The sequence below is a fragment of the Hippoglossus stenolepis genome, chromosome 5 (genome assembly GCF_022539355.2).
Source record: "Hippoglossus stenolepis isolate QCI-W04-F060 chromosome 5, HSTE1.2, whole genome shotgun sequence".
Classification (NCBI taxonomy): Eukaryota; Metazoa; Chordata; class Actinopteri; order Pleuronectiformes; family Pleuronectidae; genus Hippoglossus; species Hippoglossus stenolepis.
The window spans coordinates 6,648,281-6,660,175 of record NC_061487.1 but is presented as its reverse complement, the minus strand read 5'-3'; the positions used below and the strand labels follow the sequence as shown (position 1 = coordinate 6,660,175).

The 11,895-nt window shown below is 42.5% G+C and overlaps 1 protein-coding gene across 1 annotated transcript; it reads right to left on the bottom strand.

The window, feature by feature from the left end:
• Window positions 1–3,761: 3,761 nt before the first annotated feature.
• ppp1r3ab (protein phosphatase 1, regulatory subunit 3Ab) lies at window positions 3,762–9,708 on the bottom strand. The gene is made up of 4 exons (XM_035156889.2): window positions 8,864–9,708; window positions 8,502–8,572; window positions 8,330–8,409; window positions 3,762–7,815 (listed from the first exon to the last, which is right to left on the bottom strand). Exons 1-4 carry the CDS (start codon window positions 9,640–9,642, stop codon window positions 4,651–4,653), a joined length of 4,095 nt encoding a protein of 1,364 aa, XP_035012780.2. The 5' UTR covers window positions 9,643–9,708; the 3' UTR covers window positions 3,762–4,650.
• Between the last annotated feature and the right edge of the window lie 2,187 nt (window positions 9,709–11,895).

Sequence of the window (11,895 nt, the reverse complement as noted above, 5' to 3'; positions counted from 1 at the left end):
AGCGCGTCGTCCAATCACAGGCCTGGAAACCTACCTGGGTCTGCGTGTGCGTCATGGAGCGTTTAAATGAATTATGTAAATCCCACAACTCCTCTATGTCTTTAAAAATAGCTGTCATTCATGTCTGTGTGAATTTTACTGTTTTTTAATCTTGGTTTCACACTGTTTATTGTTTTATCCTTTTTTAACTTTGTAAAGAAAAGTGCTAAACAAGTAAACCCGTGTGTGTGTGTGTGTGTGTGTGTGTGTGTGTGTGTGTGTGTGTGTGTGTGTGTGTGTGTGTGTGTGTGTGTGTGTGTGTGTGTGTGTGTGTGTGTGTACAACAATTTCCCTTATTTTACTCTATCTTTGTTTTATCAAACTTTAGCACAGGGCAAACATGTAAATTGTGCGTACTTTCAGTGTTTTTAAAGCCCTTCATATACAGTACATATTCATAACTCCATATAATTACTCTGTTACTTGCCTCTAGTTTGTCTCTTTGACTAAAACATGCTCATACAAGTATTTAGTACTACCTACTGGGATTTGGCAGAGATGCTGCTACATAAAAAGACCTTTGGTGAACTGCAAGTGAGATAATCAGATTAGGCCCAGAAATGGATGTAGTCTGCACAACAGATTTGAGAGAGTGTGACTGGGCATGAACATGATGCTTGGATAGTGTGGGGAGAGGCCATTGGAAAGTCCTCGCATAGTATTATGTTTAGCATGAGGTTCATATTATTCAGGTGCATTAGACATCTTGAATGGTGGAAAAAGGAAGATTATTATTTGAAAATTTGAAAGTTGCCTAAGAAATGAATACTGCACACAAGACCAATAACAAGCAAAGATTACTTTGAGTTAGGGAAACTTAAATTGTTGGCACAAGAGTTGTAAGCACTGTCGCAGCGTGAAGGTTCTTAGTTTAAATCCCAGTTCAGCAGGGGCTCTGGCTTCCTCACACAGCCCAAAGACATAAGGTTAATAATTAAACTTAAAACTCTCTGTGAATTCAAGCGTGAATGGATGTTTGTCTGTATATGTCAGCCCTGCATTATGCTGGCAAACTTTTCAAGGGCCTCTCCCTCTAATGCCAGATGTTGGCTACGACCCTCAAAGGATAAGCAGTATAGTGGATGGATGGAAACAACAGGATGTTGACATCACATGAAAAGCTTTGGAAAAAGTTACCATCAGTCCGTCATCTGGGATTTCTGTCACCTGACTGAGGCTAATATAAACAAGCTACTGTCTTAAAAACAGCTGGATAAATTGTAGGCTGCCAACAAAATTAGGAACACTGATGTTTACAAGAAAGCTCTGTCTCTGAGGCAATGACTTCTGGAGGATGCTGTAGAACACCTGTACTAAAAAGAATTATACATTTACCTTGTGCACCGACAGCAGAAAAAACTATCTGCATAATGACAGATTTTACTTGCAAAAGTTGAATCAAACATCCTTCATTTAGTATTAGAAATGTAAAATCCAAAAATGTCGTTCTTGTGCATCCGACTTGACTTGTGTTATCTGTGTTTGTTGTTTTACCCACATGGCTTCATTGTTATTTGTCATGGGTGGACCCCACATTTTCAAATACAGATCTCGCGATATTTCTCTTCCTCATCATTCTACCATGTTCATATCTCTGTACACATTTGTCCACGTTCATCAAAAATAATCAGGTTAACAATGTTTAAGTGGTTCAGTCTTTACAGCTGTGAAAATAGTTTCAACGGGGATTTTATCCAGACTTAAGTTAGAAATTCTTATTAATAGTTAAATACCTATATCACTGGTAGCTATAGCGTATCCTTCTATAACAAATAGCACATGATCAGTGCTGCACTGTTCATCACAGATACTGTCGGCCTGCGTCTTTCTCTGTGGTACTGTGGATGTAATTACACCATAACACATTTCTAGGTATAAATGGAGCCTCATCATGCGAGGTCTTACATAAAGGCTGCTTGTGGTAAACAGGAAAAGAAAGGCCTTATAAATGATAATTTATGTCATTGGTTACCATTGTAGCTAGTTTGTTTTTACTGTATTAATTAGAATGTTTCTGTTTACAGTGTGGCTCAGACCATAAATCATGTATTTTAGTGTGAATATTTGATTTAATAGACAGGAAATAGTCTCTTATGCTCAAAATGTTGACGGTGGCACTATAATACTGTCTGACTGTAAACGTTGGTCTGTATACTCACGGTACATTTGATTTATCACTGCACTCGAGCATAAAAAGAGCTCATACAGACAGTTGGCTGTATATGTAATCTGATTAGTGTTGGGTTCAGACAACATGCTCTAATGATACATGGCCAGATAAGCTCATGTGCAAAGCAAAAAAAACCTGATTACTGCAATGCCAAAAACACATTGCATCAAATAACAGGGTTATATAATGTTTAATGAAAAGCATGAGACAAGTAATGTGCATTCTGTATCAGGCAATGTTTTTTAGATATTTGAATAATCCATCCATGCATCCATTCATCCATCAATTATCTACACCATTTACCCTTTGAAGGTTGCAGGGGGCTGGAGCAAATCCCAACTGACCCACACACACACACACACACACACACGCACACACACACACACACACACAGGTAAAAACAATATCCTGCTAGCAGCTAACTCTTTGCACAGGGTACAAATGAACCCAGTATAACCAGACTGACAGTATAAGTTTGTTTCAGAAACAGCAAGCTGGGTTGAATCATAGGACTCAAGTCACAGATATACAATTTATAGAAAAAAAGTGTATTCGCATAGCCTGGTACCCCTGGAGGCTTCATTTGGAATTGAAACAATAATGAAGGTATAAACATTTATTCGTTCCATTTGAACAGATAGACCCTTCCTTTGTGTGTCCAATCGTGTCAGAAATGTTAGTGTGTTTCTTTGGGGGACTAAAATATGTTTTCCTGGCAAAGGCGAGAGGTAATCCTCATGGCGGGCTGCCCTGGTATCCCCAGGCGAGTACATGACGGCAGCTGTGTCCAGGGTTCAAACAGGGAGCAGGGACTACGTGCTTCAACAACAAGTCACTTTATTTGACTCTGCTGATTTATTCTGAGATAAAATATTTACCAACCTGTACTCTGAACAGGCATTTGAAGCTGTCAGAGGTGAACTCTCCTTTGCTAGATTTAATGTTGCGGATTAACACTTTACAGACAGAACTGTCAGAACTCTGCACGAACTTGGCTCAGGGTTTATCCTCAACTTGGAACAACTTCACCCTGACATTCTTTCCCAGAGAAAGATAAGAGAAGATGGAACAAGATGGGGAATAATTCATGAAAAAACTGTTCCCTACCATGTCCCTTGAGATTTTTTTTTCAATGCGTAAATATCAACTTTCAGTCTGCAGCTTGAAAATCCCACGGCATCTAAATGGTATTAAAATATAGGTTAATCTTTGTGTTTTTCAGCTTGATGCCAAACATATTTTAGAAGTGATAGGTGGTGACAACTGATTTTAGAGTAAGAGTTCGGGGGTATGACCACAGATCTCTGTAATAACACACTCATTCAGGTTTTCTTTTTGTTGGATTATCTACTAACCTGCCACCTTTAGAGAAAAATATCCCAAGACTACAAATCCTGCTTTTTATTTGTAAGCAAGTAAATAGCAAGTAATAAACTGCATTGATTTTAATTAAATCAGTTCCTACTTTATTCACTGTCAGGTGGCTGCTATCATTAGTCTATTATACGAGCTGTGACCTCCAACAATAATAAAAAGTCACTGACACATGAAATGATTTTTCTATAGTTCATTTTATTCATTATAGACTTATGAAAACTAGGTGTAACTACTACAAATACTAGGATACTATAGGGTAGCGTTCACATACACAGCAAACGGATGGGTTTCACTTGAGTAACGTTCTGCAGAAGTGGTCTGTGAGCACTGGTCCTCAGCCTGTTGGCTGAGTCGTCACTAAGTTTTATGTACAGTAAAGCAAGAAAATTGGTTCCTACTCTTGACAACAGAGAGTCAACATCCTCCCATAGGGAAAACATAACATTTACCCTGATATATTCTTTAAATCAATACCCATTATTTGTCACTGTTGTCTAATTGTTGTTTTGGAAGTGCAATGAATTCTGGGATTGGTCGGGCTGGGAAGAATGGTTTCTCAGGGATGGAAGGACATATTTGTCAGCCACACTTGGAGGAGACAGCCTTGTTGTGTCGCTGTGACACAATTTGTCTTCAAATGCAGCCTACGAAGGATGCGGCCCCTGAATGGAGACACAGCTAAAGAGCAGGCATGATGGTTTGCAGAACAAAAGGAGTCCATTATCCCATATGAAAGATAATTTTATTTGTATATCAGGGTGTCACCTCACAGCTAGAAGGTTCCCGGTTCCAATCCTGGTTCAGTGGGAGATTTCCTGTTTGGACTTTGCATGTTCTCCCCGTGTCTGTGTGGGTTCTCTCCAGGTACCCAGGTTTCCTCTCACAGTCCAAACACGTGCAGTTAAATTGGAGTTTCTAAACTGAACACAGATGTGTAAGTGAGAGTGAATGGTTCGTCCCTGTGATACGCTGGTGACCTGTCCAGGGTGTAACGTGCCTCTTGTCCAATGTCAGGTGGGATTAGCGGCATAGACAATGGATGGATGATTGGTGGACGATTTATTTCAACCTATTCTGTTGTTATTCTTCGATGGTTTTCTCTCTCCTTGAAAGCAGAGCCAAACCACTGATATCAAGTAGAGCCCAAAACAAGCAAAAAAGTCATAATGGTAAGCCACGACAAAAAAAAACACCAACAATGTGATGCATAGCAAAGTCCTTGATAGGTTGCTGCAGGAAAAAGTCTCTTTCCACCAGGAAACGTTTGTATTCACTGTCTCCTGTCCGCCCAGCAGTGACGGAGCTGCGGCTGCAGGTTGGACATCTGCTGCATCCGTGTCTTCGTGGTTGTCCTGATGGCAGCTGAGGTGTGGGTCTTCATCCAGAGACTCAGTGATGGAGGGCATGGGCGTGGAAAGCAGTTTGCCCCGGTTTACAGACGGCCTTTTACCCATACTGAAACCCGTGTCTTTGTTTTTGTCTTTGTTTTTGTCTTTGTTGGCCTGAGCCCCAGTGTGAACAGCCCTGAGACAGTGCATGTACAACTCCACCTCGTCGTCTGAGTCGGACTCTGCGCTGTCGTGGCCTGTTTGGTCACTTTCGGGCTCATCTGTTAAAATGCACGAGTCTCCCTCCATGGCCGAGGACAAACGCTCAGCTTCTGATCGGTTATTTGTGTCATTCTCAGTGCCTTGAAAATCCTCCTCTTTGTAAAAATATATTTCAGCTGGAATGTGTGCACTTCCCTCCTCCCTGTCTTTGTTACAGGCCTGCACACGGTTCATCTGAGCAGATAAACCCTCCTCCTTAACTTGTGTGACGTCTAACATCTCTTCAAAACACGACACTTCATCTTCTCCGTCCTCTGCTGTCATGCTCTCTGAGTCTGGATCTACAACCTCTGAGTCTCCTGCTCCATCCAATGCAATCTCCACCTCGTAATTTGGATTCTCCTCCTCTGCGTTTTCCTCCCTTGGTTTTACTTGATCGTCCCACACCACGCCATCATCATCTCCATTGTTCAAATCTGTTTGCATTTCCTCCTCCCCTTCTATCTCCTCCTCTTCTCGGACACCGTTCCTTCCGATACTGACCTCTTGCATCTCTGCAAAGTGTTGTTCTTTCTCTAACTCTGTCTCCTCTTGTTCCTCTCCCTTCTCCATTTCAATATCCCCATCTCTGTGTTCCTCCTCAGCTTCTTTCTTTTCTGTATTTTTGGCTTGAACATTTTCTAATTCTCCCACCTTCCATATTTCCTCTCCATCGCTCTCCTTGTCCTCCAGCCCCTCGGCTTCTTTAGCCTCAGTCCCGTTCTCCCCTGCATCACTGAGCTCCTCGGCCAGGCCTTTTCCCCTCTCTGCTGAATTTCTGTCTTCTAATTCTGTCTCTATCCCTGTGTCCTCTGAGCGTCCTCCTTGCTCTGTCTCAGTGTCTGCTTTTAAACACGTTGCCTTGTTTTCCTCCTGATCTGCTAAAATATTCTTCTCGTCCTCTTCAACCATCATTTCCCAGTTATTCTCTTCAGTAGTGTCTGCTAAATCCTCCCGTAGTATGGCTGCTGACATTGGTTCATCTTTTAAAGATTCTTCCTCTTTCGACTCCACAAACGTATCATTGCCACATGTGTGATTGTCCCTCACTGTTGCTTGTGTCATTGACTCATCTTCCTCGTCGTTGACCTCAGCTTCACCTGAATGTTCTTTTTCATCCTCATACCGATTGTTAGTCAACTTGTTTTGTTCCTCCCCATTTCTAGTTTCTGTCTGAGTTTCTCTCTGAGTTTCTGTCTGAGTTTCCTGAGAGGTCCCGGGTGTTGAGGAATAGTTTCCCTCAGCATCTTCACCATTAGACATGTAGATATTCTCAGTTTGTCTTGCAGCTGAATGATGGACTGTGTTGGGTGTCAAATCTTCATCAGGTTCTACAAGGTTATCCACCTCTGGAGATGCCTTGGTTGTTGATACTGGTGTGTGTTTACAATCTTCTATGTCATCTTCTCCACCCTTGCTGGTTTGTTGGACTGTCTCATCACCATCAGGCTGAAGTGGCAGAAGCAAATTTTCTACACTGGCAGTGACGTCATCCGCTTCAGTTGTATCTCTTTTAGATATAGTTTTTGAACTTGTATTCTCTGAAGGCTGAGCCTGTGCTGCTTCTTCTTTAGTTTTTTGGTTTTGAAAGTCACATGACAGACTGTCTTCCTGTGCATCTCCCTGCTGATGTAAACTCTCAGTGGGTACTTGTGTACTTAACAAATCTGTATGTAAAATATTTACTTCTGCTCCAGACAGAGTTTTAGGAAAATCAGATGCATTTGTGCAGCCCTGTACGACCTCACCTGGATGCAGTAGATTTTCTATACTGTCCTGAATGTCACCTGCCGTCTCATACAAACCTGTCTGCTCTTCCTCATTGGGAGGATTATTTGAAGTGGCATCTAAGTTCTCTTGGTGTGATTCCTGAGTGTTAATCACATTTCCCTGAGATGTGTCAGCGTTATTTCTAAGATCTGTTAGAAGAGTGCCGCAGCTCTCTTTCCCTTCAGAGTGAGGATAACTATGAGTTGATTCTCCAATACTCAGTGTTGCTTGAATAGGATTTCCCCACTCACCTAAGTTTTCACTCTCACATCCCGCTCTCCCAAACATCTGCTGATACAGTGGAGCCACCACAGTTCCAAATGTGAAGTTGGTGTTTTGGCTAACAAGGCTGTCACTGGTCACTACTGAAGTTACACTGTTGACCACAGAGTTGTTAGCGGATTCATAGCTTGTGTGTTGCTCCTGAGTTTCACCCTCAGCTCTGCAGACTGACTTTGCAGGAGCAGACTCGTCATGTGAATGCAATGGTTTATCTGACGTATCCGTGGCACTCCCACCACCTGTTAATGTTGCAGAGTCAGTCAAATGTCTGCTCTCAGGTTTCTCTGGCTCGCTGTTAGATCTGCTGTCATCCCCCAGTGACGTATCATGTAGAACATCAAGAAGGGATTTGCTGCATGTTTCCAGGGCCTCTGAAACAACCTGAGAAAGTTCTGATCTGTTGCCTCCCTCGGACAGTGACGGCACATCTGAATGCTTTTCCACCTGCTTTTCTTCACATGCTGCCTGTTTTGCTTCTGGAGGGGTTTCCTCCCTTTCAGTGTCGCTCCCTCCCTTCTCTCTTTGGGCCCGAGCGATCCGCGCGGCCTTCCTGCCACTTCTTCGGCTGCTGATTCGTCTATTCTCGTTCTGTCCATCAACAACAAGAGAAGATTAATATCGGCCATGCTTTTTTAATAAAAGGGAGTGGGGATTTAAAGTTGTAAGTCACAAAGGAACGTTACGTTAAATACTGTAGCCTACGTTTTTATCTAATACTAAAGTGATTAGAAAATAGCGTGCATGCAAAATATGAGACACAGGGGAAGTGCAAACAGCATGAACGTCTTGTCCTTTTGGAGCAAAGTACAACAGGGCGGAGCTTCTCAGGCTGCAGTCAAGTGACATTCTCTCAGAAAGTGCACCCAGGCTCATGTTAAGTTTCTCCTGTACCTCACAAACAAACCATGGTGTCTTAAAGTTCCCTTTCATAGATACTGGTGTAACAAACCTGCAAACACAGTTTTGTTGCAAAAAGAAAATTTATAATCTTGTGTATTCAATTGCATTTGGCAACTAAATAGTCTTAAAGCAAAACACAAAATGTGATAGTGAACTGGTTTGTTATGTCCTGTGTCAAGTAATCATGAAAAAAAGAACTTACCTTTGTTTTTTGTCCATCTTCACCATCAGAGATTTGCTTGGCTTTCATCGTGGTCGCTTCCTCTGCATATTTTGACACAACTGGAAAAAAGCAATATTGCACATTGTGTTTGTCATTCTTCAAAATTAACAAATATTTTCTTAAGTTCACAATCAGCTGAATTAATATTCACCTGAAATAGCTGAAGTACTCTCCTCAGGAGAAGCATCCGTGGTTGAGATGTTTTCCGCAAAGAAGTTCTGACTGTGAATTAATAAAATAAAATTAGGTCTGTCTCATGTGTGTCTCTCGCCAACTAACACACCACGAGACGACGATGCATTATTATATACTACAGAGGAGCTTTCTTAACTATATGTTCAAATAATTTGCTTCAAACTTTAAGCAAATGCTTTACACATATTCTTGAAATTGAATGGCAGAAATTGGACAGTCTATTCTTCCATCCATGATTCTTATAATTAGATTAAATATAATATACTATAAGCCATATAATAGTATTGACATTTTAAAATCCTTCACAGTTAAACACACCTGACTGTCTTAAGGCAGCTTTTCTTGTTCACGTTGTCCCTCTGTGGTTTGTCTTTCACCCTCTGGTGACAGAACAGCACATAATTCCTGTTGTTGTTGTTGGCCCAGAATGTCCCCACAGGAGTCTCGTACCGCAGACAAAACTCCACTCTGGCTCCCTGCTCCCCGAACGGGGGCACCAAGGTGAGCTTGAATGAGAAGCAATCCATCAGACTGTCATTGGAACAGGGGACGAACTCTGCCAGGAGGTCAAAGTAGCTGGACCAGGCGTCCAACGTAGTTCGGACATACACTGTCTTACTGAAGGAGATGTTGAGGACACGGATCACGCCTTTCAGTATTGTCGTCTTATTGTGAAGTAACTCGATTGTCTCCAGCTCCAACCTCTGGTCCCGCACTTTGACGAACAGCTCCTCAGTGGACAACGGAAGGGAGAACGTGTGAGGAGACAGGAAGTACTCCTCTGCCTCTGTACCTTCACACTCAGGGGAGCCGTACCCTGGCAGCTTCGGCACATCCCATGTGTCAAACTCCTTCACTTGCACCAAACTGAGGCCCTTGGAGTCTGCAAAGGACACTCTCCTGGAGCCGCTGAGGGGCGGCTCGGGCTCCCATTCCTCGTCAGTGGAAGAGCTCCTTCTCCGTGGGAGGGGAGAGGATTTGGGCCTGATGCAAATAACATCTTCACCCTCATCACTGTCTTCGTCCAAGGAGCTGGGGCCTGGCACTCCTAGGAGGTTACAGGTCCCGGAAAGTCTCGGCTGTCCCACAAACTCCATGGGGCTATCTGTGAGAGAGTCAGCGGGAAATGACTTGCAGTGCTTCTGCTTCTGGCAACTGACATTCAACATGCTCTGACTTAACAGATGGAGTCGAGTTACAGATGACATTGTTGCAAGGGCCAACACTATAAATAGGCCAGAAGGGACTTAAACTATGTTTAGCAATCTAAGCTCAGGAAGAGAAAATATCATGTGTTTATGGGATATCATTTACAATATACAGTAGATCAATGATTATCTCATTTTCTTTTTGCAAAACTCTGTCAAAATCTTCACCTTTTTTGTCTCAACTGCTGTAATTGCTCTCTGAGTATGGTATTTGCACTACAACCATGACTTTTACCTTGACGGCTATTTCTGATTGTTGCTTTTGGCCCGCAATAGGTCACATGAGGACTAAAACGGACCAAATGGCCTTTACATTCTTTAGGCCTCCAAAATATTCACCTCTGACCAATAAATCACTCTCTGAGTCTGACATGGGGAGAGACCACTTTCCCTCAAGATCAAACTGCGGATATTAGAATTACACAGTTTACTGTTATGAATACTATACTATTACTGTTTGTGTTACTTCCTGTGTCCTGTTCATTCATAATCTTACTGGGCAAAACTAATGCATATTTTAATAGTAAGTAAGTAGTAAGTGTTTTGTCTGAACTGAAGAATGGTGACCTCCACCCTAAGATATGAACGGTATAAAGGCATGTTAAGTTACATAGAAGACAGGAGATGTCCAGTGTTATGTCCAACAGGAAAGAACCAAGCTGTCAGAGGATGTGGGATCGGATACAGGCAGGGTACTTAAACTAGTAAAAATTATACAATAAATACAGGGATAGGAGGAACAAGACAACATCTATCTGACAGGATGCAACATCATGGAGGAGAGCATCAGAGAAATTATTTTAAAAAAAAATCAATGCTAGAGGGTGTCAGCACCTATGGGAGTATCCTCACAGACCCAGTCCATCCTCCAGAGACCACGATGAGCTCCTCAGACAATCCCTCTCTTAGGAATACACAGCTGTAAACCTTCGCTCTCCTACGTTGCTCTGATCGCCACAGTCATCCTCTCCTCCCCCTCCCAGAAACTCAACCTGGCGTCCATCTACAAAGCGATGGCGGAGCGGTTCCTTTGTGAAGGTGAGCCTCTGCGGCCGGGGCCATCACTGGGGCGTCCACTGAGCTCGCCTGAGAGACTTCCAGCAGAGTTTTCTGGAGCCACCGTTCCCGTGGAGGTATTTGGAGTGGACTCACCCATGCTGTCTGCCCTGGAGTGTCCATGTGGGCTGGGTACAACCCCCCAGCTGGATGACACAGTGCTGTTTTCTGGTCAACCGCACTGATGTGACAGTGTTACCGCTGGTACAACACAAACTGCACCGTATGGACACTAATAACATGACATCACGACACCAGCAGCACAACCCCCGCAGGACTCCTGGTTGCTGGTGTGTGACCCCCGTCCCTAAAGAGTTAATAAAACCATTGCCTTACAGAGTGAACTTTTAATTTCACCCCTGAAATTGCTAAGGAAGGTTTTTTTCCTGTGGCTGAATACACTGAATATACTGAACACACGTGTGTTACTTTTTTCTTCCATAAAAGCTTCAGGACAGGTAAATACTGATCCAGTAGGTGGCAGAAAGTTACCTTGGTAACAATATCTACATTTCAATCATTAATTGCTCTTATATCTGCCCTACATGTTTTGTATGAGAGAAAGAAACATTTTGGCCTCAATGCTCAACTGTCTCTTACATAAATACATACATAGTAAAAATAGTTTAATCTTTGACATGTGGTAGTCGAAGATATTACTCTGTATATTTATGTTGTTTGTTCGTTGCACTACGACACGAAATAAACATCGAAATATAAAAGCACGTGAAATGAAAATAATGTATTCAAGGCTTCTGTTCCTACCTTGAAATCCCTCTCATCTCACCAGAGGAGAATGAGTCTTGATGTTAGAACAGCCTGGCCTCTGCTGCACCTGCAGTCTGTAAAACATGTTCCACAATAAAGAGCTGACATTAAAAGAAAAACAGCTTTAGGTTTGCATAAAGGAAAAGCAAAAATAAATGGTCTGTATTTATGGAGCTCTTAACAGACCAGTTTTTGACACTCACCCATGCACACACGATTCATACATGTATATGCAGCACTTTCTCTATCACACATCACTCTTACACTCAGGGGCCATTTGGGCCCATGGACACTTTGATATGCAGAAAGGGGGAGACT